General features: G+C 42.2%; 1 protein-coding gene across 1 annotated transcript in view; it reads right to left on the bottom strand.

Moving 5' to 3' along the window:
• vwde (von Willebrand factor D and EGF domains) overlaps positions 1–27614 on the bottom strand; it is a 247121-nt gene that overhangs the window by 16447 nt on the left and 203060 nt on the right. The window contains exons 23-27 of the mRNA XM_080216599.1: positions 16654–16749; positions 13344–13439; positions 7324–7419; positions 3290–3385; positions 2414–2509 (exon numbers count right to left, since the gene is read on the bottom strand). Of these exons, the coding sequence (XP_080072725.1) occupies positions 2414–2509; positions 3290–3385; positions 7324–7419; positions 13344–13439; positions 16654–16749 (480 nt within the window). The remainder of the gene's footprint in view (positions 1–2413; positions 2510–3289; positions 3386–7323; positions 7420–13343; positions 13440–16653; positions 16750–27614) is intronic.

Raw genomic sequence — 27614 nt, 5'->3', positions numbered from 1 at the left:
TTAAGGATTATGGTGAGTGGGCGGGTAAGTGGAGCTGAGTCCACAAGAAGATCAGCCATGATCTTATTGAATGGCGAAGCAGGCTTGAGGGGCCAGGTGGCCTACTCCTACTCCTAGTTCTTATCTGTTGTTTAACCTGCCAATTTTTTCAACAAAGTAATCTCGGTAAGGTCCTTTTTCTTCTGTGCAACACATAAATCTTCTACTGCTCTTTCATTTTCAATGTAAATCTAATTAGTTTATAGCAACTATTTCTCACTTTTTATCCCATCCCTTGGCTATGTATTTGAGCCATTTCATTCTCCAGAAACAGATTTACCTCTGGATCTGTATATAAAAATTAAAATACCCCTGAATGCAATCTAGGAAGATCTCCCCTTTTGAGTGCAAACTTTTGTTTTACTCAATGCCCCTTTGAAGTTTCCCTATTTTCAACTACTGCAAATGTTTCTAAACTGCTTAAAAACCTCATCCTCGGTTTATTGCCAACTTTTCAATGGTTTATAATGTACACCCAATATCACCTTAATATTTTTAATTATACCCAAAGAGATTCTGTCTGGCCATAACCATCAATAAAAATGTTCCTTTTTATGGTATAAATCATATTTTTTATTAATAAAGCTAGCTCTTCCAAAAACATTATACCTGGGAGTAATTTCCCAGAGGGTTCAGTTGAGGCCAAGTATCCAGCAAGGCTGCCTGTTCTTCTGATCTAAGTTAATACTCCTGATTCTCCAAATGTATTTATAATGCTTAGCACATTTGTGTATAAATGCAGTGATCCTGACATAATTGTGCTCAAAATGACAGGAGAGTTTGAAATTGTGAATAGTGAAAATTGCTAGCTTATGCTTTTGCTCATTTCTAAAAACAGCATTCATACCTTTCCAATCCTTTTGTATAATTCCTGCAGTTTCTTATAATCTTACCTTTATTATTTTAATTCACATTAATTCCTTTCCCAATACTTTTCTTTAACATGATTTTATATCTATTAGTTTTCCTCCACATTCTTTTGTATTTTTCCAGTTCTTCTTTCAACTTCCTCTACAGAGGATTGTCACCACCTTCTCTTTAAGTCTCATCATATCCTTCACCATCTACTTGCTTTCAAAATATTTCCTTAGGCTTTGAGAAATATTGGCCAGGATTCTCCCACAAGTTCTAAGTGCTGAATTTGTGTAAAACTGGAGTAAATCCCGCTGCTTTTTTCAGTAGGATTTTCAAAATGAATCTCCCACATTCTGCGCATCACAGAGAGCTCTAGTGTGAATCTCGTTAAAAATCTAGGGTAGGGTCTAGTCCCACTAGAGACATGGTAGCATAGCATTGAGTGGGCCACCGTGCCTGTGCTGATCTGTCATGGCAGAGATCGGTGCATTTGCAGCCGTCCACACTGCTGGCCTTCTCAGCAACCCTCTATCACTGCCCCATTGATCCCCCAATGGCCCGATCACTGGCCTCCTGGACATGTCCAGGCCAGCCCTGAACCCCGCTCCCCCCCACCTCCTGACAGTCCTGATTTCCCCAACCCCTTGTCCACCCCCACGGCCAGCCCTGATCCTCTGTCACTGATACAAAGTGCAGAGCGGCAGCTGGATGCTCTAAGCCATCAATCTACCCCCCAGAGGCTCCACTATCTCTGGCCCTGCCCGATGCCTGATGGGTAGTGCCAAAGTGCCCCTGGGCATTGTTACGTTGCCCCTCAGGCAGTGCCAGGCAGCCAGCCTTACCCCGACCTTCTGGTGGTCTCCATGACCACCCTTCAGTCCAGTGGGGTCAAGCTGCCAGCTCTCCGTTAGTGGGGAGCTTTTGTAAACTCCATTAGACTGAAACATTCCTAGCGGGGATTGGGGGAAAAGAGGCCAGTGAACTTGCAGACTTCAGTCCCAGATTCAAAACAACATTTAAATATGGAGATCAGCTCCACACTGATTTCTGGCGCAGAGTTGATGATGCCGGAAATCCAGAGGCCGGAGGAACGTGGAGGCCATGGTGCTCAGCGGGAAGCCTGCTATATGGCCTCCCTTATGTCTCCCGGCCCGCTGTGCTCTGGGAGAATTTTGATTCAATCTGGCCTTACTTACCTTTGGAAATATAAACTCTGTTGAAAATACTCTCTTAATCAAAATTATTTTGGTTCACAGTTAAATATATTTTAGCCTTTTCTTTAATCTATCAAAATTTCCATCAAATTTCTCTGCACTTGGTCTCCTTTCACCATATAAAATGTTATCATATTGAATCCAGTAAATTGCTTTCCTTCTCCTACTTGCCTCTTTGTCTGGTGACACTTCCTACTTTACTAAATGAAAAATTCAAGTAGTTTATTATGGTTTTATGTGGCTTTAAGTAATAATATTTTATACAGAATATATTGCTAGCATGGTTGCAATTTTAAAAATATTACCATTTTGACACTGTGATCCAAAAAATCCATTTGGACACATGCAGATGTTGGGTCTGATACACGTCCCACCATTTAGGCATACAGGGCTGCAAACAGCTACTCACATTCAGAGAGGGAGAAAGAAAAGAGATGGTCAAAATTATAAAAACAAGAGTTATAAAAAGCTATTTACAGGGTTCAATGGCAGGAAAGAGAATTTCACTTCAAGTTTTTGTAATGGTTTGGTTATTCTTTGGGCTTGAAACTTCAAATAAAGCATATCCATCACATTTCTTTCATACATATACTCAGTAACTTCCTCCATGTGTTTGGATGCTTGCGTGACAGTGTGTTCTGAGGTTCTTTGGCTTTATGTTCCTCACAAAATAAAACAGGGTGGTAAATCTGTTTGTAAATGGCCAATCAACATATTTCTCAACAGTTTTTCTTTTAAAAACACAAGGAAACATTGAATAGAGGTACCCCTGGAGATTTCCTTCTCCTTTAAAATGACAGGTGGATCCTAAAGGCAAAACTTAAAAAATTGATTTAATGTTTTTTAAATGCACATCCAGCAAAATAATCCAATGTTACTCCAGACTTTAGGTGATTATGCTGCAGAAATACCATCTAATACTGGTTTATCTGATTTATGATGAAGTTGTAAACTGTTTTGAAGTCATTTAAATATTATAGCACCAGTGTCAGAGTCAATTAATTGGTAACAACATAGCTCAGCTATGTTGTTTTTAATTTTTTGAAAAAATAAACTCGGGCTTTCAATGTCTGTCACAAGTTAAAAAGGTGCAATCAGTAAAACATTGTGATATTGTACTATGCAACATAAAAGAGAAAGAAAGTGTGAAACATTAATGGAATAAATAATCTCTTCCTTACCTGTGTTACATGTGGGACCGTACCAGCCAGATCTGCACTGGCAAACATCAGGAGAGACACATTCACCTCCATTTTCGCAGTGCCGATTGCAAACCACTACAGGTACAGACACAATCGGAAAATAGGTAAATGTTTATCTGAGGATACTACTTAAAAATGAGTCTTTGAAGAGCAAGTACTTTTTTTTTACAATTATTTATGTTGTGCATCAGATGAGGTTTCCAATAATTAGAAAGTGCATATGATGTATACAACTGAGAACAACTTTATTTTGCAGTAGTAGGAATACAGATTAAAACAATTAGGAGTGCCATTTGTTTTAGTGCCAGTGATGTCAGGGAATAGGATGTAGTGATGATGACTACAAGAGCAGTGGTTATGCTCAAGTTCCAGTGATGGTAGGTTTGTGGAAAGAGGCATGGTAGTTGGTTGTACAGGATTTCTCCTGCAGGATATCTTTGCTTATAAGCTTTAAATTACTCACGAGAGCCCTTTGGAGATCTTAGGAAACCTATGCCAATTTCAACCTTCACAAGTGACCACAGCTGATTCCAATTTTTAGTGGGGAGCCTGGGTCAGTCCAGTAATTAGTTCTTTCAACATTAGCGTACATCTTACATTGATTTGGATTTTATTTCCCATCTCTGATCATGAAAGATGTGCCTTGCTTCTAATGGCAAAGGGGTACAGTTTCCACTTTGTGATTGACTGGTATGCCTGTTGTAAATTGAACTGCTTTTTCCAAGCTAATTTATGATTCGAGTTTCCACACAAACTCATTTGCATAACCACATGCATAAAGTCTACAATGAACTACTGCAATTCAACAGCTTTTTAGAATGTAATTTTAACCTCTCACATTAAAAAATATTACTTGAAATATTTAAGAGTAGTAACCTGGTGAAGTTTTATTAGTAAGGCTGAAAATGGATTTAATTACACAAAGAAATTAGCATTTTTAATAAAAGTGTCTGGTCCTGTAAGTAACCTGATTTTAAATATTACTTTTTTAAATATGATTTTAAACATGAAAATGACTTTTAAACAACTACAGAGCCATTTACTAATCTCACAGGTGTACACTTGGCAGCTTCTTAGTAATTAAACATTTTTCAATATTTAAAAGCTTTTAAAAGTTGCCCAAAGAAACTGCTCGATTGTAAGAGACTTCCTGAAAGGCTCACAACTGGGCAAAAATAAGCATAAATGTGCCATGCTGATTAGCATGACATAGGGATGTGGCCAGTTCTCTGGGTGGAACTGCTTCCAGTGCGATGATTTTGAAACCAGTGCAAAGTTCACAGAAACATGATTTGCAATGGGTATAAATTGTGCTGGAAATTTCTCAATTCGTTTGGCTAATCCTGGTTAAATGCATCCTAGAGGAAACTCCATCCTAAAGTGTGGAGAAGAATAGACAAAACATCTTGATGAACTATTCCATGTCAATAGGGCCAACTCCACTCTATTCCCAAACGCCTGTTTCAAGTCTAATTTATCTGCAATCATCTCCCTATACAATTCTATCTGAACATTCACCACTCTGTATATATGAAATCTATACATCTGATCATTTTTTTCACCTTACTTTCAGGTGATTTCAAGCCCCAGTCTTTTTGTTTTGTGGTCATGGAAAACAATTCCTTAGGGTTAAAATTGTTTCCTCAGAATGTGACCAAGATTCTTTTTCATTGTTTTTTCTCCATTATATATAAAAAAACAAAACTTTGTACTTTCTTCTTGTAACACAAGTGTCTGAAGTCAGGTCTGAAGTGCAGCCCTTTACAACAGCTTTTCTAGCATCATGATGTTCTTCCTGTATGATGGCTATAAATGAACAGAATACTCCAAATAGGAATGGACCAATGTCCTGGATCATGCTTAGCATCACATTTATCAATTTACATTCCAATCCATGCATTGTTCAAGATTTCATTTGCTTTGTTTGTTACTGCCACAATGCAGATTGTTTCAACGATATGTTCACCAAGAGGTACAGATTCTTTCTCCATGCTATATCATGTGGACTAACTATATTCAGTTCAATGTCTATCCTTCTTCCATAATATCATCGCATTGCATTTATGGCCCTTGAATTTCATTTGCTACTTTTTAGCTCAACTTTTCAATCTTTCCGAATTTCCCTTCACTCAATCATACAATCTACAGTGCAGAAGGAGGTCATTTGGCCCATCGAGCCTGCGCTGACAACAATCCCACCCAGGTCCTATCCTTGTAACCCCACATATTTACAGTCCTAATCCCCCGACACTAAGGGGCAACTTATCATGGCCAACCAATCTAACCTGCACATCTTTGGATTGTGGGAGAAAACTGGAGCACCTGGAGGAAACCCACAGGGAGGAAGTGCAAACTCCACACAGACAGTCACCTGAAGCTGGAATTGAACCCAGATCCCTGGCGCTGTGAGGCAGCAGTGCTAAATACTGTGCCACCGTGCTGCCCAGAATACTATTGATTGCAACCACGCATCTCATTTGTGTCATCAGTAAAATTTTACACTTACACTGCACTGACATACAACATGAATAACAAAGATCCCAGCATGGAATGTTGGAACCTTCAACTAGTCACTTCCATCGCTCCAACGCAAGTCCAGACATGACTATCTGTCTCCTTTGAAACAGCCAGTTGCTAATCAACTTCAACAACTGGCAATCTATTCTATTCCTTGCTACATTATGGATCAAGTCTTATGTGGGTAGGGTGTTAGCGTGGATAGAGGATTGGTTGTTAAATAGGAGGCAGAGAGTGGGGGTCAATGGGTGCTATTCGGATTGGCGGTTGGTGACTAGTGGGGTGCCCCAGGGGTCGGTGCTGGGGCCTCAGCTATTTACCATTTATATAGATGATCTGGAGGAGGGAACTGAGTGTAGGGTGTCGAAATTTGCTGATGACACCAAGATTGGGGGAAAGGCAAATTGTGCGGAGGGTGTGGAGAGTCTGTAGAAGGATCTAGATAGGCTGGGCGAATGGGCCAGGAAATGGCAAATGGAATTTAATGTTGGCAAGTGTGAGGTGGTCCACTTTGGTAGGAATAATGGTAGGAAGGACTATTACTTACGTGGCGAAAAACTGCAGCAGGCGACGGTGCAGAGGGACCTCGGGGTCCTTGTGCATGAGTCGCAAAAACCCAGCTTGCAGGTGCAGCAGGTGGTCAGGAAGGCGAATGGGATGCTGGCCTTCATAGCGAGGGGGATTGAATATAAAAGTAGGGAGGTCTTGCTGCAGCTGTATAGGGCATTGGTGAGGCCGCAGCTGGAGTACTGTGTGCAGTTTTGGGCGCCGCACCTGCGCAAGGATATTTTGGCCTTGGAGGGAGTGCAGAGGAGGTTTACTAGGCTGATACCGGAGTTGAGGGGGTTGAGCTATGAGGAGAGGCTGAATAAACTAGGCTTGTACTCGTTAGAGTTTAGAAGAATGAGGGGAGATCTCATTGAGACGTATAAGATGATGAATGGGATGGATAGGATAGAGGTGGAGAGACTCTTCCCGCTCAAAAAAGACAGTAGGACTAGGGGGCACAGCCTCAAGATAAAGGGGAGGCGGTTTAGAACAGAGTTGAGGAGGAACTTCTTCACTCAAAGGGTGGTGAATCTCTGGAATTCTCTGCCCGTTGAAGTGGTGGAGGCTGCCTCGCTAAATATTTTTAAGAAGCGGGTTGATGGGTTCTTGATAAGAGAGGGGATTAAGGGTTATGGGGAGAGGGTGGGAAAGTGGAACTGAGCCACGACAGATCAGCCATGATCTTATTGAATGGTGGGGCAGGCTCGAAGGGCTAGATGGCCTACTCCTGCTCCTATTTCTTATGTGACACAGTATCAAAGAATCTTAGAATGGTTATAGCATAGAAGGAGGCCATTTAGTCTGTCAAGTTCATAACCTTGCTGAAGTAATTGACAAGCAATATTTACTGTTCTCTTTATTTGCAACTGTTACCAAAATCGACAGATGACACCAGCAAAAATAAATAAAAATCAAGATATACTTTAAATTATAGTAAATTCTCTTACTTGTTTCACATCGTGGTCCAACAAAACCATAGGGACAGGTGCAGAGGTTTCGAGCCAAGCAGGTTCCACCATGTTTACATGCTGGTTCACAATTAGCTGCAACCAAACAGCATCGCTCAATATGGGAATTTCACACTGTATCAACGCTAAGAAGCAATAAGAGTATGTGACTTTTCTCCTCTTTCCTCGATGATAGCACAGTCCCAATGCCACATAAATTGGTAGCTACATCCGAACAACTGTCCTTCAGACTCAAGTTCCTTGGAACGGAATAGAAGGGCTTACTCCAGCTGCAATAGGTCCATGGGTAAATTGTGAGCTGGATTTGTGGCCAAAAGGGAACACCCCGCTTTTTATCAATGGCTACGACATAGATTTGCCGATGGCAAACATTTGTCCAGTGTCTGAACCAAAGACCAATACTCAGTTGAATGTGGGAGACCTATCAAATATCTAAAATTGTTTTCCAACAAGCATGAACTGTGGCTGATTTTAATCTCCTTAATTGACAGATGCAAAGCACTTGCTGTACTTGAACTTCATGTTCGCTGCAGACAAGGAATCCAACTGTGGCTGTGGTGATCGATGTAGTTTAGCGCTATACTGGCAATGCTTTTATTTATAAGGCTAGAGAAGTCATTTAGGTTTGCTGTTGTATTATTTCACTGAAGTATTTTGTTCATGTAAATTTTAATTGACACTGATCATGTAGGTTCATTATCTAATACATTAGCTACAGACCATTTGTTATGTAGAATTGTTCATCATCTTGTGTCTCTTTACACACATCAGGCGGAAATTAATGAGAGCCAGGAAGAGGGGTGGGGCCAGGGCGATATCCTCCACCTAAACTAGCCACACTCCTGCCAACCTGATTTTTGGGGTTCCCAAAAGAATTAAGCCTCTAACTAACAGTACCTCACCACTGGCTCTACTGGCAACACAAGGTCATTTAATTGCAGAAAATACCTCCAATAAGGTGGAATACGCAATCCTGAGAGCTCCCATGTCACCAGCTGCAATATCTGAAGGGGTGACTGTTGCTTGTTATTCAATTGAGTTTTTACCAGAGTTCACTGGGGATCCCGGCGAAAGAAAAAATGACAATGAATGGGATTCACAGGGAGAGGGTCATAGACGAGAATGGGAGGGGAATCAGAGACAAGGACAGATGGTGGCTGTCAGCAAACTCACCCCTCTCCCCCAGGCAATGTCAGATCCCTTAATCAGGATTTGAGTGCCTTTGAACAAAGGACAGCCCAAGCCAACTTGGCCACAAGGAAATCTGACATCTTGTTAGTCTCCCCACCTAGCGAGTCCACTAACCATCCTGGTTGAATATCAACGCTGGCAGGAGGAGGCCCTTTGGTGGGCACTCATTTCCTCATCACTATCCAGGCAGGAAGGACACTCTCATGCTGTCCTATCCCTCACATAATCCAGAGGAGAGGTGAAGGTGGTAGGCTCGCCAGCCTACACCCTCCCACCCAACTGAATGTCCATCTCACCTTCTAAATCACCTTCACGAGAGGCTATAAATCCTGCCTATCATTACAATCCAAGCGTATTTTCTACATATGTTCAAAACAGATGTCAAATTCCATTCCTGAGGCCTCTATAATTAAAAGAAGGGCAGGCACTCTGTTGGAGGGAATGGCTGAGGAGGTGGTGGAATGGCTGTCAGCCAATACACAAGGGAATGGCCTATTGTATGGCTTCCCTCAGTAACATGAACATGTACAATGTATGCTGTTGCTTTGGATTCAACCGGTCCTCCAGCTAGACACTAGCTTCCCACTTCCAGCTTGGATCAATGCCCTGTTTAGTCCTAGGATCCACAGTGAATGGATCCTCTGCCCTGCATGTGTCTCACACAACAAGAAGATCCTGGCCATTGTGCCAAAAATTGGACACCAGGAACCCAGGATCTGCCCCTGGAGATGAAGAAAACTGCTTTTCCTTCTGCCCAAGGCTTAAGTGTAGGTTATTGAATCCAAGTTTCTCAGAGGTTTGTTAATCTATGGAACTACCTTCCCCAGAGAGCTGTGAATATTTTTAAGGCTGAGTTAGATACACCCCTGACCGACAAGAAAATTGAACGGTGCTAAGGGAAAGTAGAGGCCATAGTCCGAGCAACAACATTGTTATCAAAAGGGGGAGCAGGCTTGAGGATTGAATGGCTAACTCCTGCTTTTTTTTTGTATGATCATATCTAAATCTTTGGTCCGAAGAGCAAGCATAGATGTGTACAGTCCCATTGGAAATTCATTGTTGATTTGGATCTGGAAGGATAAATTAGAATTGTTTTTACTTAGGATAAACAGGTACTGACAAACACTTGCTATGGAAGCCTAAGCTTAGGGGAATTTTTCCCAGTTCTTTTTCTCAAGTATCTGGCCATAACGCATAATCTGAGAATGATACCAGTCAGATAGAAATTGAAACTGAAACAGAAGGCTGTGAAACACCGCAATGACATCATCATCAAACCATGTGACTGGATCTTAAAACGATCATGCAACCACTTAAATATATAATAATAACAATCCTTTGAAAGGAGAAATTCTTCCTTATTTCCATCTTAAACGAAAGACCCCTTATTTTTCAACTGTGCTCCTTAGTTTGAGATTCTATGATGAGGGGAACCATCTTCCAAGTATCTCCCTGTCAAACTCCTTCAAAATCTCCTCTAAATTTTATATGTTTTAATGAGACTACCTCTCATCCTTCTAAACTCCAATGAATATATGTCCAACCTGCTCAACCTTTCCTCCTAAGATAACCCCTTCATCCCAAGAATCAGGTAAATGAACTTTCATTAAGCTGCTTCCAAGACAAATATATCTTGCCTTAAGAAAGGAGATCAAAACTGCACACAATGCTCCAGTGCAGTCTCAGCAACATCCTGTTACAGTTGTAGCAACACCTCTCTACGTTTATATTCCATTTCTTCTGAAATAAAGGCCTAACATTCCATTTTAAGTCATCATTACTTGCTGAGCCTGCGTGCTGACTACTTGGTCTAACTTTTTGCAATTTCAGAAATGCTCCGTACCTCAGCCTAAACGGTGCCAGAGCCCAGGATCCAGAATTTATCACCCACCATTTTTAAAGGGGGAGAGGGGAGAATGGGGTGGGGGGTGGGTTGGGACATTTTTCACAAATTTTTGGTTCAACGAGGCAGCGACACATTTAAAAGCACAGCTGCCTTCAAACAGAAGTTTGGTTACTCAGGTTTGTGAAACATGATTCATGGCTTTTAGAAATTTGAAGAAAATGTCTAAAACTGCCTGAGTTATTTGGAGAAGTAGAGTGCCGTCTTAGACAGTTAAGGTTCACTTTTGGGATTCTTAACATTAGACATAGATGTGCATAAGAAGTGGGTAAGATCTGTCAGTGGAACTGTCAAGCTGTCAAGTCTTTAACTCCCTTGCCCTTTAAATTTTAGAAAAAAGAACAGCCAGTCTGCTGCTAAAAAAAATGGTGCTTGCAATTATAATAGATTTCGTTGCCATAAGCCTGAGTGCTATCATTCTATCATCACATCTGCGTGACTGCTTCTACAACTTACAATCATTACAATGGGGGGAGTTCAGGAAGAGACTGGTTATCTTTGAGGTAGGACAATGAATGCAAATGTTTGTGTTTATAAGTACTTGAAGAGACTTAAATGGATTGAATAGGCTTCTTGTTTTCTTAAATTTAGTGAAGTCTGTAATATATTTTATTTAAACTCAGCAAGGTTCCTGAGGTCTGCCCATGATGGATATGAGTGAGTTGGCATGAAGGGTGTAAGCACAAAGAATGGTAAAAGGCTGCAAGGGTTGGAATAAATTGATACTGCATTGGCATAGTGATTATAAAAGGACAAAGGAAGTGGGTAGAGAGGCATAGATTGACGAGGGCATAGGGGTTATGGGAGTGGTTAGAAGAGTGTAAGTTAGCATGAGAATATGAAAGGCCATGGGAGAGTGGGTGGGGGCATTAGTTGGCACAGTAATTGTGTGTGGGGTTGAGAGGATGTTAGGGATGAGGGTCAGAGAAGTGCTTTTTGTTTTGTTTCTATTACAACTGGGACTGAGTTCCAGTGCACCAAGGATGGTCTCTTAAGTTGCTCACCTTGGCACCCATCAGCCTCTCTGGTTGTCTTCACACTGCTTGTGTGGCCGGAATGAAAATTTGACTGCTCAGCTCACATTCTCCAGAGACAGGGTTGCTGAGCCAGGAAATTTCTCAACTGCGTTCATTCTGCAGTCTCTCTTCATTTAAATAATATTCTGCTTTTCTATTCTTCTTGTCAAAGTGGACAACTTCACATTTTCTCACATTACGGTCCATGTGCCAATTCTTTGTCCACTCACCTAGCCTATCTAAATCCCTTTGCAGACTCTTGAATGGTCCTCACAGGCTCGTTTTTCCTTTCAACCTCTGTGTCTTGCTACAAAAGAGTTGATTATTCAAATCATCATTAGGGATTGTAAATTATTTGGCTTATACTGTAACTCTTCAACTCTCTAGAAATTAACATGTTAAAAACTATTAATTTGGGTTTAAAACATAATATTAAACAGATGCATGAATAGCTTCACAGTTTGTGTATTAAACAATGTTTGGATTTTCACTAATTCTCCTGAACAATTTCAAAACAAAGTCTTTATGGCACAGTAATTTTCATAGGCTTCACAGCTTGGAGCATTGTTGATTTCTTTATTGTCCTTGTTTGCATACAGTCCCTTGGTGATATCATCCTCAGCCATGCATCCACACATGTGCTGATGACACTAACTCCCTACCACCTCCCTTAATACTTACTGCCACTGTGCTGTCAGATTGTCTGACATTCCATCTTGGATGAACTTCAATTTCCTCCAGATAAATATTAGAAAGGTGAAATCATTATCTTCAACCTCTTCTACACATGATGTACTTCTTGTCTCTGACTCTTCTTCTCAGCTATTATTCACAGTTGTGAATGCATCTTAGCCATTATTTGTGATAGCTCATATATTGTGATGGCACAGTACTACACCAGGGCTAAATTATATTAGTATCATTTAATTTGTGGCATGTATATTCAATGAGTCCTGGTTTCCTAATTATCTACAGGCATTTCCAAGTTCAAATTGGTAACAGTAATTCACAAATACGTTTGATTGCTGGTGCAAGCATAGACCTTAGTGTTTTTTTTACATGATTTCTGTCCTCTGCAACAATGGAAGAAATGACCCTTTTTACAAAAAAAACAATAAAACCTGTGGAAAAATTTATGCTAAAAACACTGAGGTTCAAGACACCAGAATCTATTTCTGAGGGAAAAAAATGGCAAATACAAACTGACTAAAACATGAACCGTTACCACTGGCAGCTATGTCTTCTCTACAAACATGCACCAAAAAATGTTGTTAATGCTTTAAGAAACAACTATTTTCAATGAACAGCTAACAAACTTGCAGTTTTCACATTAGAACACATGGATTTAAACGCATGCTTTGACTTCGACATTTGTGCAGTTTAAATCCAAACCGTTGCTTGAACTGTCTGAAACAGTTAATTTATTTAATAGCTACAATGTTGCACACTTGTAATTTATATCTATAGCAACAGCAAACGGTCAGCGCCTTCTGTCAGACATTGGCAGCTGCTCGGGATATGGGCAGACTGTGGAAGTGATGGGGATTGTAAACACAATTATCACTTAGAATCTAAACACATTATCACTTAGAATTTCAATGGGAGATCTTCAGCAGTTGATTGGTGAAACACTTCTAGAAATGTTATAAACAGGTGTAAGCAGGTGTTGGTGCCATTTCCTTAGGATTTCCATTGAAGTTATGAAGCAAGATTGAGAAAACCCAACAGAAATTCAGAATTCATTGAACATCTTTTCACTTTTGTTTCAAACTATAAACATGACATGTTTTGCAAAGCTAGATCAAGCAATTTTGCAGCTTACTTATTCAAAATTTGCAAATGTCACGGCATATTCTCTTATCATATTTGCAGTGTGATGCTCAAATTACCTTCGTCACAGGTTGATCCTCCATATCCAGGTGGGCAGTCACAGATATCAGGTTTTAGACATTTCCCACGATTTTTACAGTCAGGGCGACATATAGCTTTGGTTAAATAAAATCATGACAACATTTAATTGTAATCCATCAACAGAGACATACAGGAAAGGTAAAATAACACATTAATTATGTGATGGGTACAATCTAGCAAGACAATGAACTGTGTCAACATATTTGTTGATTACTGTTATCAACTTTGTTGATTACTGTTATCAACTATGTTGATTACTGTTATCAACTATGTTGAACCTATTTAGTTCCCTTTTCTATTGTTATTTTATATCAGGTGGAATTGTGAAGGAAAAGGTGAACGTTGGTGGTCTGGGAACTTGCCAATCACGAGGCCGCAGACTTCTTGCCTAAACTGGGGCAAGAATGCAAATTGGCCCTGATGCTCCCCTTGTTTGCAGAATGCATTTAAATCAACCCATTGCCCATCACTCTCCCAAGATTTTCGACACAGACTGTTCTTTAATTTTATGTGATAATCAATGTAGTAGTCTTGATAATCAAGCATGCTCTGATGAAAGTGAAATGCATTTTTCAATTTTATACCTTCAATGTAATTTCTAATCTGTCTGATTCCCTAATTGAAAAAAATATAGTAAAAGTATAATTCTACTAGATCAAATGAAAATTGCATGGTTTAAAGTTTTTTTAATCATACCCAGAATACACCTTCAAATAACCTAGAACACACAATTTCATCAGAGTTTTCATAAAATCCTTGGGCTGAAATTTCTCCTGTTGATGGTTTTTGTGATGAATTCAACATGAATAAATAAGGCAACTTATGCTTTTTATTCATGGCAACATTTGGACTAAAAGAGATTTAGTCAATATTGTGAGGGGCAAAAAGAGTTATGAGCACTCAGAATCACAGAATTATTGTGGTGCAAAAGATGGCCATTTGGGTAATCATGTCTGCATGGGCATTTCACATAAGCAAAATGATTTGGTGTCAATTATTTGCCTTTCCTGGTAACCCTGCATGTTGTTTCTATTCAAATAATCATTTAAAGTCTTGAATGTCTCGATTGAATCTGCCTCCATCACAATCCTGGCAGTACCCTTCAGACTCTAACCACTTGCTGTGTGAAAAAGTTGTGTGACATTGCATTTGCTTCTTTAGAAAATCACTTTAACTCTGTACCCTCTCATTCACAATCCTTTGAGTGGAAACTTTTTCTCCCAATCTTCTCTATCCAGTCCCCTCATAATTTTGAACACCACATAAAACGTCATATTAGCCTTGCTCTCTCCAATGAGAACTGTACCAACTTTTTCAATCTATCCTCATAATTAAAGTTTCTCTTCCCTGTAACCATTCTTCTACATTCTGTCCAATGCAATGATATCCTTCCTATAGGGTGATGCGCAAAACTGTGCACAATACTCCAGCTGAGGACTAACCAGTATCTCATACAAGTTCAGCATAATCTCCTTGCTCTCGTACTCTATGCTATGTATGTTTTATTAACTATTCTTTCCACCTGTCCTGAACCCTTAAATGACTTATGCACACATAGCCAGGTCCCTCTGCTCCTCCACACGTTTAGAGTTGAACCTCTTACTTTATGTCGTCTCTCCATACTCTTTCTACCAAAATGATTCACCTCACACTTCATCTGCCATCTATCTGCCCACTCCACCAATTTGTTTATGTTGTTTTCAAGTTCTACACTGTCCACTTCATAGTTTATAATATGAGAGTTTTGTGTCGTCTGCAAACTTTGAAATTGTCCCCAGCTCACCAAGGTCTAGATCATTAGGAGATTACATTAGGAGAAGCAAAGGTCCCAATACCAACCCCTGGAGATCTCCATTACAAGCATTCTCCCAACCCAAAATAAACCATTAACCATTATTTGTTGTTTCCTATTACTCAGCCAATTTTGTATCCACTTTCCTACTGCCCCTGTTATTCCATGACCACTAGCTTTTCTTAGAAGTCTGTGTTGTAGTGCTGTATCACAAGCCTTTTGACAGCCCACATACATCATATCAACAGCATTACCATCAAACCTCTCGGCTACCTCTTCAAAAAAGTTCAGCAAATTAGTTCACAACTATTTTCCCTTAAGAAATCAACGCTGGCTTTTGCCACATTTTTACGTGTGATTAATAATTCTATCCTGAATAATTGTTTCTGGAAGTTAAATTGACTGGTCTGTAATTGTTGGGTTTATCCTCAACTATTTCTTGGTCAAGGACTCAAATGAGCCAGTTAAAGTCTACAAACTCTACTTAAATACAGTAACCTGAAGCTTGGAACTGGTTAAGTTTACTTAGTTACAAAGGAAATGTTGCAAGGCATAAGCCCTTATTTAGCCAGGGGGCAATGAGATAATCCTACCTGGGACCTTGGGACTGGGGCCAATAAGGGAAAAATACGAAATAAGCGTGGAAGTTTAAACCAACTCCAAAGAAGCAGCATATCTTGGAAGAGATAAGAACCAGATAAGAATGGGAGATCCAGGATCAGTTGTAGTGAAACTCTGGAGATTAACCATGCAGAAGAGGAAAACCCTATGTCAGAAGACATGAAGATGGCATCCAGAGGGAATCTTGTGATTACTCAGGAATTGTCATGGAAACCAATGGAGTGCATTTTAGAATGTATAGTTTTGATACAAACTATGCGCTTATGTTCTAACCAGACTATGAGTTATACATGCACTAACAACAATAATAAAGTTAATTATTTTCAGGCACAGGACTGCCACCTCTTCTCTTTGTACCAAGCTGATCATTGTTGCCTTAAGATACAGAACCATATTTTGAACAAAGGTATAGCATTTGCAATTCTTCAATCCTCTGGCGCCTTCCCGAGTCTAGGGAAGACTGAAAGATGTAGGTCAATGCCCCTGCAATTTCCAGTCACACTTCCTTCAATATTCTTAGATGCACCCCATCTGGACCCTGTGCCTCTTCCATGCAAAGTATTTACTTAACACTTAGCCATGCCCCCTGCCCTCATATGCAAATACTTTTATGGTCCCTAATCAGCTCTACTTTGCCTTTTACATTCATTGACAATTTATATGCCTACAGAAGGTTTTGGGATTGCCCTTTATGTTGGTTGCCAATCTTTTCTTATAATCCCTCTTTGCTTCTCTTATTTGCTTTTTCACCTCCCTTCTGAGCCTTTTGAATTTAGCCTTATTCTCAACTGCATTTTTTATCTTACATCTGTAATAAGGACATTTGTTCTTCATTTCTATCTCCTTTTTCATTTTTATGTTAGATCTATACTTACCGGTTTGGCAGCTGTATCCAGTATAACCAGGCTTACAGCGGCAAGTATTTGGCGCAGAACATTCCATATTCCTTCCACATGGATATCTGCACATTGCTATAAAAGTATAAAAACACTTGGGTTAATGGCATTCAATGTTAAATTATATAATTACCATAGCTATAAATGGCTGTTGTTACCTTTGCTGGCTCCAATCCGAAAGTTATCGACCATATATGATGCTATTTATAGAATTATAAAGATTTACATTAGGGCGGCATGGTAGCACAGTGGTTAGCACTGCTGCTTCACAGCTCCAGGGTCCTGAGTTTGATTCCTGGCTCGGGTTACTGTCTGTGTGGAGTTTGCACGTTCTCCTCGTGTCTGCGTGGGTTTTCTCCGGGTTCTCCGGTTTCCTCCCACAATCCAAAGATGTGCGGGTTAGGCTAATTGGCCGTGCTAAAATTGCCCCTTAGTGTCCTGAGATGCTTAGGTTGGAGGGATTAATGGGTAAAACATGTAGGGATATGGGAGTAGGGCCTGGGTGGGATTGTGGTCGGTGCAGACTCGATGGGCCCAGGGGCCTCTTTCTGCACTGTAGGGTTCTATGGTTCTATGGAAACAGGCTGTTCAGCCCAACTTGTCCATGCTGTCTTTTTTTTTAAACCCTTAAGCTAGTCCTAATTGCCTGCATTTGGACCATATCCTTCTATACTCATCTTACCCATGTAACTGTCTAAATGCTTTTTAAAAGACAAAATTGTACCCGCCTCTACTACTACCTCTGGCAGCTTGTTCTAGACATTCATCACCTTGTGTGTGAAAACATTGCCCCTCTGGATCCTTTTGTGTCTCTCCCCTCTCACCTTAAACCTATCCCCTCTAGTTTTAGACTCCCCTACCTCTGGGAAAAGATATTGACTATCAAGCTGATCCATGCTCCTCATTATTTTATAGATCTCTATAAGATCAGCCCTCCTACACTCCAGAGAAAAAGTCCCAGTCTATCCAGCCTCTCCTTACAACTCAAGCCATCAAGTACATCAGAACATAAGTAGGAGCAGGAGTAGGCCATCTAGCCCTTCGAGCCTGCCCCGCCGTTCAATAAGATCATGGCTGATCTGAAGTGGCTCAGTTCCACTTTCCTGCTTTCTCCCCATAACCCTTAATTCCCTTGTCTGCCAAAAACCTATCTACCCGTGTCTTAAATATATTTAGCGAGGTAGCCTCCACCACTTCAACGGGCAGAGAATTCCAGAGATTCACCACCCTTTGAGTGAAGAAGTTCCTCCTCAACTCTGAACTGCACCCCACCCCCCGTCCTTATCTTGAGGCTGTGCCCTCTAGTCCTGCTGTCCTTTCTGAGCTGGAAGAATCTCTCTACCTCTACCCTATCCATCCCTTTCATTATCTTATACGTGTCTATAAGATCCCCCCCTCATCCTTCTAAACTCCAACGAGTACAGACCCAGTCTATTCAGTCTCTCTTCATAGTCTAACTCCCTCATCTCCGGTATCAGCCTAGTGAACCTGCTCTGCACTCCCTCCAACACCAAAATATCGTTGCGCAAATGCGGCGACCAAAACTGCACACAGTACTCCAGCTGCGGCCTCACCAATGTCCTGTACAGTTGCAGCAAGACCTCCCTGCTTTTATATTCTACCCCCCTTGCTATAAAGGCCAGCATCCCACTCGCCTTCTTGATCACCTGCTGCACCTGCAGACTGGGTTTTTGCGACTCATGCACAAGGACCCCCAGGTCCCTCTGCACTGTAGCATGCTGCAGCTTTTCGCCCTTTAAATAATAATCCCTCCTACTATTATTCCTGCCAAAGTGGATAACCTCACACTTGCTAACATTGTACTCCATCTGCCAGGTCCTTGCCCACTTGCTCAGCCTATCCAGATCCCTCTGCAGACTTTCCACACCCTCCGCACAATTTGCTTTTCCACTCATCTTTGTGTCATCAGCAAATTTCGTCACCCTACACTCAGCCCCCTCCTCCAGATCATCTATATAGCTGAGGCCCCATCACCGATCCCTGCGGCACTCCACTAGTTACCAACTGCCAATCAGAATAGCACCCATTGATACCAACACTCTGCCTCCTATTAGACAACCAATCCTCTATCCACGCTAACACCTTACCCCCAACTCCATGCCCCCTAACCTTCTGAAGCAACCTTTTGTGCGGCACCTTATCAAATGCCTTTTGAAAATCAGGCAGCATTCTAGTAAATCTCTTCCGTGCTCTTTCGAGTTTAATAGTATCCTTTCTATAATAGGGTGATCAGAACTATACACAGTATTCCAAATGCGGCCTCATCAATGTCTTGTACAACTTCAACAAGACACCCAACTCCTGTATTCAATGTTCTGACCAATGAAGCCAAGCATGCTGAATGCCTTCTTCACCACTCTGTCCACCTATGACTCCATTTTCAAGGAGCTATGAACGTGTACCCCTCGATCTTTTTGTTCTATAACTTTTCCCATGCCCTACCATTAACTGCCCAAGTCCTGCCCTGGTTCAATCTACCAAAGTGCATCACCATACATTTATCTAAATTAAACTCCATGTGTCATTTGTCAGCCCAATGGCCCAATTGGTCAAGATCCCATTGCAATCCCAGGTAACCTCCTTCAATCTCCACTACATTCCCAGTCTTGATGTCATCTGCAAACTTACTAACCATGCCTCCTATATTCTCATCCAATTTATTAATATAAATGACAAATAACAGTGGACCCAGCATTGATCCCTGAGGAATACCATTGGTCACAGGTTTCCAGTTTGAAAAACAACCCTCTACAGCCAACCTCTGGCTTCTGTCATCAAGCCAGTTTTGTATTCATTTAGCTACCTCACCCTGGATCCTGTGAGATTTAACCTTATGCAACAACCTACCATGCGGTACCTTGAAAAAGGCCTTGCTAAAGTCCATGTAGGCAACATCAACTGCACTGCCCTCCATCTACCTTCTTGGTTATCTCTTCAAAAAACTCAAATTTGAGAGACATGATTTTCCACTCACAAAGCCATGCTGACTGTCCCTAATCAGTAACCTTGCATCTCTAAATGCCTGTAGATCTTGTCTCTCAAAATACTTTCCAACAATTTATCCACCACAGATGTGAGGCTCACTGGCCTGTAGTTCCCAGGCTTTTCCCTGCAGTCCTTTTTAAACAAAAGCACAACATTTGCCACCCTCCAATCTTCAGGCACCTCACCTGTGACCTATTTTTGGAAGCTGGTGCAACAAATGACTATTAAAAATTAAATGTCAGGGTCTTGGTCAGAGGGTCAGACTTGGCCTATGAACTTTGAGTTCAAAATTGACTGCTGGCTATGAAAATAAGTTTGAGCAGTTTCATCCTTTTCAATTTGGCAAAAAACTTTAACTTAAACTGCCCCTTAATTGGCATCAAATGTACAATCTTATTCAGACAGGACAGCTGAGGAGGGAAATGGAAAACTGTCCCATTTGAATACAATGGGCCTGATTTTACCATTTTAATTCTAAGTGCTGAATCTGGGTGCAATTCAGATCAGACTTGGAAATCTGCTTTTCAGGCATCCCCAATAGCACTTAGCCTGAAAAAAAATTGTGAGTCTGAATTGTGTTGTGGGTGGAGCTTAGCTTGCCCGAAACAATCAGAGCTTTGAACTGCGCATGCGCAGTGAGGAAAAAGTTTGAAAAATCGCACCGCTGTCACATCGCCCCTAAGCCACAAAAAGCAGATAAAGTGACCTGGGGGCACCCGCAGACATCTCTCCGCCTCTACAACATAACTTTCCCCCTTATTCACTTCACCACCACACGACCCCCCCCGCCGCTATCCAGACCAATTGCGATCCTCTGCTCCCCACCACCCCTCCCCCCCCACTGATTGCCTGCAGAATGGCAGTGGACCCCTCCTGCCCCTGCTCCCCCCACCCTCACCAGAGATCCATCAGGCCTCCCTCCCAGTATATTTCACATACTTTGACAGTTTCACTGATTAAGTGCACATGCGCTATTATAGCTGTGGAATCCTTTCTCTCTGCTCCCTGTGCTTGCAAAATCCACTCAGGTACATATCCAGGCCTTTACTGAAGTTGTGTAATGAAACATATAGTGTGTGTACAAATAACCGTAGCTTGATTCAACAACCTTTGGAATTGTATTTAGCAACAGCCAACTTGCAGTAAATTCTAAGAGCTGCATTTCCAAATTTGGGAAATGGTGATAAGATCATTTCTACTTCTTCTGAACTTGCTGGTGTAGGGGGGAGAAAACAACATTCATGACAAATGAAATATAATCTAAGTAGCATTCATAACAGGAATGATCAGAATTAGAAATCCACCAGAGATGCATCTGACCTGCCTCTCCTCCCAACCACCGCACCCCCCCCCAACACCCCACCAGAGAATGGTTGAACCTTCCTTCTCCCGCCCCTCCCACCAGAGAATGATCTAACCCATCTCCCTCCACCACCAATCTGAGTCAGAGAGCCGTTGGAAGCGCTGAACCTACTTCTTCAGAAGCTGGAGCGTCTGAAACAGACCTTTGCTGAGCATGTCTGTTTCACGCTGAATCTGGACGTGTGAACGCGATGGTAACAGGGGAAATGCTGATAAAGTTGGGCAGGCGGTTCACTAATTCAATCTAAATGCATGCATTACCAAGGCCATTTTTGGGCCTTGGTAAAGTGAGCATCTGCGCAAACAGTTTCTCGCCCTACTTTACCATGTTTTTGCGCCCAAAAACAGGTGTAATGCAATAGTAGAATCAGGCCCAATAAGTTGCTTTCTTTAGTTTTAGATTTGAACAGACTTTTGGGATAAAATTGAAGGAGCTGTTCTCACCACCTAATTCCACTGTAGTTGATCTAGCTGTAAGTGCTAACAGCATGAAATGCATGGCTGGATAGAACATAAACTATTTTTAAATTTATAATTTCATCAAAAAAAACAAACCATAAAAGGAGATATTAGGAAGTGTCACTAAAAACTTAATAAGAACATAAGAAATAGGAGCAGGAGCAGGCCGACTAGCCCTTCGAGCCTGCTCCGCCATTCAATAAGACCATGGCTGATCTGAAGTGGATCAGTTCCACTTTCCCGCTTTCTCCCCATAACCCTTAATTGCCTTGTCTGTCAAAAATCTATCTACCCGTGACTTAAATATATTTAGTGAGGTAGCCTCCACCACTTCAACGGGCAGAGAATTCCAGAGATTCACCACCCTCTGAGTGAAGAAGTTCCTCCTCAACTCCGATCTAACTGCGCCCCCCACCCCCCTTATCTTGAGGCTGAGCCCTCTAGTCCTGCTATCTTTTCTAAGCGGGAAGAATCTCGCTACCTCTACCCTATCCATCCCCTTCATTATCTTATACATCTCTATAAGATCCGTATAAGATACTGTATAAGAAATAGATACTGTTACATCATTAAATTATTTGCAAAGGCTGAGGAACATATTGTTATGCAAATACACAACTATGGTATTACATTATAAAATTTTTATTTCATGTATTCAAAGGATGTGGGCTTTGCTGGCTAGGTCAGTACTTCTTATCCATCCCTAATTACCCTCATGAAGATGGTGGTGAGCTGCCTTCCTGAACTGCTGGATTCCAAGTGCTCTAGGCACAGCTACACTGCTGTTAAGGATGGTTTTCTAAGATTTTAATCCAGCAACAGTGAAGGAATGATAATTATTTTGAACTGAGGCAGAAGACATAACATGGTCTCTGTAGGCGTCTGAGGGTAAGATCCACACATTTTAAAAATATTTCATGTTGAATTAGATTGTGAAAAATCAATCCAAATTTGTGCCACAAGGAGAGGAAAACTTATTCAATTTTGTAAGAGCAAAATTGCCACCATCACAGCACTGAATGCATTGCTACAGCTCAAAATGAACTGGGGCAGTGATGATTTGACTGAGACATTTGAGAAGCTTAAACAAAAGTGAAGACTGATATTCAATTGGTTTCTAACAAGCAATAATGAAGAGGAAAGGATTAATTTTGTTTAATGGCTGGGAGATGAGTGAGGGCAATAATAAAAACCTGGACATTTCTGAAAAATTCAGGACATATCTCAAGGTCAAAACAACAGAATCACTGATATGAATTTCAAAGCAAGCTGTAGGAACTAGGTGAGGATGTTGACAATTACTTAATAAGATTGAAATATACAGCCAGAAAATACGATTTAAAAAAAAATGAAAGACTGATTGGTCAGCTCATTTGGGGCTCAGCATACTCTAAAATCCAAAAAAGGTTTGATTGGAAGAGGCATGCTTACAATATTACAGGCTGCAAACACTTCCAGAGCACATGAAGTGACAAGACGACAGATAAAGTCACAAACTGCCCAAACAGCTTTCCTTCAGTGAAGTCACAAGAAAGGCCACAAGACTGATGCAGTGAAACAGCAATACAAAAAATGCTAGAAAAACTAGACAAAAAGAAAGATGTGCAAGAGTGGTGCATGATCGCAAGCTCACAGATGGAAGGAAATGTTTTGCATATGAATCAAACTGCTGAGTTTGTGGAAAGCCAAATCACTGGGAAAATTGAGAAGAACAAAGGAAAAGAATGGCAAATGAGGTACCAAAGATAGACCAACAAGGTGAATGAGAAGGAAAACAAACCTAACACCCATATTCTGGAAAATGACGATGTGTTTGAGAACACCACAGACATAGGAACCACACAATTACATGAAATGGATGGATGCGACAGTTTCCTGAGGAAAAAAATTCAGATCAGGAAGTGGGTGAGGAATGAATCCCCCATCCTAAATCTGAAGCTCTATACTGCAGCATAGAGTATCATCCTGCTCAGGCTATACCAAAATGCCTTTCTTGAAAATCTGAAAACAAATAGTTAGTCAAGGAAAGATGCTCTGAAACTTAAGATGATCATGCAAATAGTATACAGGGGAACTGCAATTCAACAGCAATGAGTAACCCAAAACGGGGATTCGTGAAAGAAACAATGCTAACTGTGGGTCCGATTTTGAAATCGTGGTAAATTCGGGAGTTGGGCCTGTAACGTGATCTGCTCCCGAATCCGAGCAGATGGCGCCTTTACGACATCCGGTTTGGGCGTGCATTTAGATCGATTTAATGAACCGCGTGCCCAACTCTACCGCCAAATCCCACTTTACTGTCTTCGGATCCGTTCCGGATCTGCGCTGTTATCAACTTGCAAAATCAAAATCTGAAGCTGATTTTTATTCAGCAGGGGAACCTCCGAAGCCCACTCTCCTCAAACACCCTTCGCAAATCCCCCGCTAACCACCCCAGCAGATACCTCCCCTGGATAGGAACCCCCTGGGAGGCAGGCCTCCCCAGCAGACACTGCCCCCACTCCCCTGCAGATCAGGTCGGAAGGGTGGTGGAGGGAGAGCAGTGATCTAGGCAAGTTGGGGGCATGCTCTGCCGGAGGAGCCTGCCTCCCGGGGGGGGGGGGGGGGTCTGATTGGGGGTGGGGATCTGCCTCCCAGGGAGGGTATGATCGGGGGGGGGTGGAGGGAGGGTCTCATCAGGGGGCGGAAGGAGGGTCTGGTCCAGGATTGGGGTAGGAGGGTCTGCCACCCAGAGGGGTCCGATCACAGCTCACCCTCTCCCCCATTCTCTCTGCTGTTTTTGTCTTTCGCGCCTGGGTGCACTGTCTCAGATTTTTTTCGAACTGCATATGCGCAGTTCAGAGCTCCGATCATTCTGGCAGCACTAAGCCCCGCACATAGTGTGGACCGGATCGGAGCCGGCAAAAAGCACACAGGTGCGCTGGAACGAGGATTCTGGGCTCGGATCCGTTTTACGCCCGGATCTGGCCCTTAGCCTCCAACTGGTAAAATCAGGCCCTGTATGTTCCATGTCACTGAAACAGTTGGTCCTGCTATCCTGAGGTTAAGCAGTTTTGTACAGCTGTGCTTATCTCAGTAAACCATGAGGTGAACAATGTGATACTGATGATTTTTCTTTATTTGTTCACAGGATATGTGTGTTGCTGGCTAGGCCAGTGTTTATTGTCCATCTTTAAAAAGTGGAAGGTAGTACAAACATTCAAAAGTGCCCTCCAATCAGATGCGAGAAAGATCTGTACAAACATACCCAGAGTGTTTTGATGAAATGGTCAGATGCGTGGAAGATTTTCAGCATCACAATACCACCATCCCAGCGATGAGACCAGTAATTTATCCTTCATCTAAAGTGCTAATAAAACTGAAAGGAAAGCTTGAAGCTGAGCTCCAACAGATGGAAAAAAAATGATTGGCAGAGTCACAGAGCTCACAGGTCGGGTAAGTTCCATCATGGTAATAGAAGCCAAGTGGATGGTGAAGAATTTCCCTGGATCTTGGAATGTGAAGTTTGATGAAGAATCTTCCTTTGGTCACTGCAAATTCCTGCATCTACCTGTTGGCCTTAAAGTTAGCCAGGATGTGGTCTAACAGAAAGATGGCAAGATATACCAAGCTGTAAAAGGAGCAGTCAGCGTAGCTGATGATATTCAGACCAATGTTGCTGATCAAAAGAATGATGAGCACCATCTACATGAAGCCATGGGGAGAACCAGGAAAGCTGGAATCAAGCTATAAGTTAGACAAAGGCATTATGAAAGTGGCAGAATGTAATTTCTCTGCAGTGATGTTCACCCTTGATGGAGTCAGAGTGTTGAAAAAGTCACCTGTGAGATGGAAGTGGCGAAGGACAAGGATGAGTTGAGAACTTCTTTGACTTGATCCAGTACTTGCGTTATTTCACACAAGGACACACAACAAACGTACAAGAGCTGATGAAAGAATATGTTGAGCAACAGTGGTCAAAGAGGAGTTTCAACAAACACAAGTAGTAGGAAAGGAGGAAAGTCTGTCATACTACAAAAGAAAGAAACCTTTCACTCTATAAATAGGCTCTCCTACAAAAGGACTGGATGCTGCCTTGGTACAAGAGTGAAAACATTCACTCCAAATAGCATTCACTTCCAAAGGTTTAACCTCAGTTGACAGAGACACAACAAAATAGGAAGACAGCTTTCGGCATATGCAGCTGAGGGAGTGCCTTTCCTTAGTGTGACTGGCCAGAAGATGGGAGTACTTGAAAACAAGAGCCTCAGCACAAAGGATGACTGTGAGTTACCTGGATGGAGTTCCACAGTAGAGTGAGCTGTCAGGTCACAGTCTGAAGGGCCTCACACTCGGGGAGGATGACTACAGTGTGACTGGAACCCACACTTAGGTAGCAGTGTATGGACAAAGGGGAGGTGCTGCCCAGAAGTCCAAAACCTGTGTGTAATGGTACACCTCAATGGATCACGAAAGGCTGCTCAGCTCTACACCTCTTGTGATGTGGGAGAAACAGGGTGCCCTCTGGGAATGCACTGGACATGCTAATTGCTGGCATTGCATGATTCAGCTGTGCCTCATCTGCCACAAAAGGAAGACACTTGACTGAACAGCCACCCTGGTTTCCCCACACTGGCGATGGTGCCATTAAATGGTGTGCAGCCTTTTAGTGGAGGTTAACTGTTAAACCTTTGTAAGTCAATGTCCCAGCCATTGAGCTGACATTCCCAGTAAGGCTGGAACATCGCACAGATAACACTGATGTTCCTTCCTCTGCAAGGTGTGATGGTGACGTCTACCATCACATGCCCCGGGGGGGGGGGGGGGGGGGGGGATGGTGGGTGCATCAGCGAGATCACCCATAAGGATGCAAACACTGGTTACATGCAGCTACTTGACTGCCCTCTAACATGATGCCAGGTTTCTTTGAGGGGGTTTAAGTTTGCAGCTGTGTGGGGCCACTGAGAGTATTATAAACTCTTGTAAATATCTAGGCCAATACCCGTAAGACCCCTCCCCAACAGTATTCCCCAACACACCAACAACTACATCCCCCCACCCCCCCCACCCTTACCGATGGATTGCACCCTTCCCAACATGGGCCTAACCTGACTCCACCACCAAACTCTTAAAAGGTGGGGTTTTCTCCCATCCCACCACAAGAATCGATTGGGACCACGCTGGAAACTGGTGGGAACAGCAGGCAAATTATTTAAATCTGATTTTCACCTCATTTTAATGTGTTTAGCGGGCCCAAGACTGAATCTCCGGGCCCGATAGCATCTCCCACGCTGCCAGTTTCACTCCGGCAGGGTTCAGATTTGCCCTACGCTTTCGGGGAAGTAGCAGGAGACGTCGCTGGAGTGAAGGGGGGGGGGCATTTGGGGTGCTAGGGGGTTGGGCAGCATGGGGTGATGCCCCTGGGCATGGGCACCCTGGCAATGCCAGCCTGTGCACTCTCTCACTGCCCAAGGGGCAGTTAGGAGAGCTGGAGATGGGGGTAGGTAGAGGTCAGGGCTGGCCAGTGATCGAGCTGGCGAGCGATCGGGAGAATGACAAATGGGGGCCACTGCACATGCACAGAGGCCCGGAATTGTCAGCTTCCATTTGAATAGGCCTCCACTCTTTGAGCTTTTAATGGTATTCATGACTGTGGCCTCTGCAGTACACACAATGTGGGAGATTCGAGTGTGAAGTTGCAATGAAAAGACAATCGTGATTTACACCAGTTTTCTCCTGAGTTTAGCACTTAGAACATTTTTGGGAGAACCACGCCCAGTATCTTATTGATGTAGGGCACAAGTAGCGCAATTCTCAAGACCAGTTAAGTGTGCATTAAATTCTTCTAATTCCTGCAGGCCATTTCCTTCAGATGCTAGTCAGAAGTTATGGCCCATCAATTTGTTGATGCATAGGCAAGAGAAAGTCTAGGCTTCAACAAGCATGCTAAATCCGTGCCTGAATTGCTGAACGGTCAAACTGCATTTGCTGAAGCCATTATTGAAAACTTGGAAGCAGCAAAATTTGTTGATGAAGCTGAGACTTCAAGGCCATTGAGACTGAAACAGATAAGAAAATGAGAAGTAACGAGTTGATATTCGACCTACACTTGAGGTGGAAAAGCAGAAGAGGTC

Source organism: Carcharhinus amblyrhynchos, chromosome 2 (genome assembly GCF_965287045.1).
Source record: "Carcharhinus amblyrhynchos chromosome 2, sCarAmb.v2.hapA, whole genome shotgun sequence".
Taxonomy (NCBI): domain Eukaryota; kingdom Metazoa; phylum Chordata; class Chondrichthyes; order Carcharhiniformes; family Carcharhinidae; genus Carcharhinus; species Carcharhinus amblyrhynchos.
The sequence above is the reverse complement of the archived record's forward strand: the minus strand, read 5'-3'. Positions and strand labels throughout refer to the sequence as shown.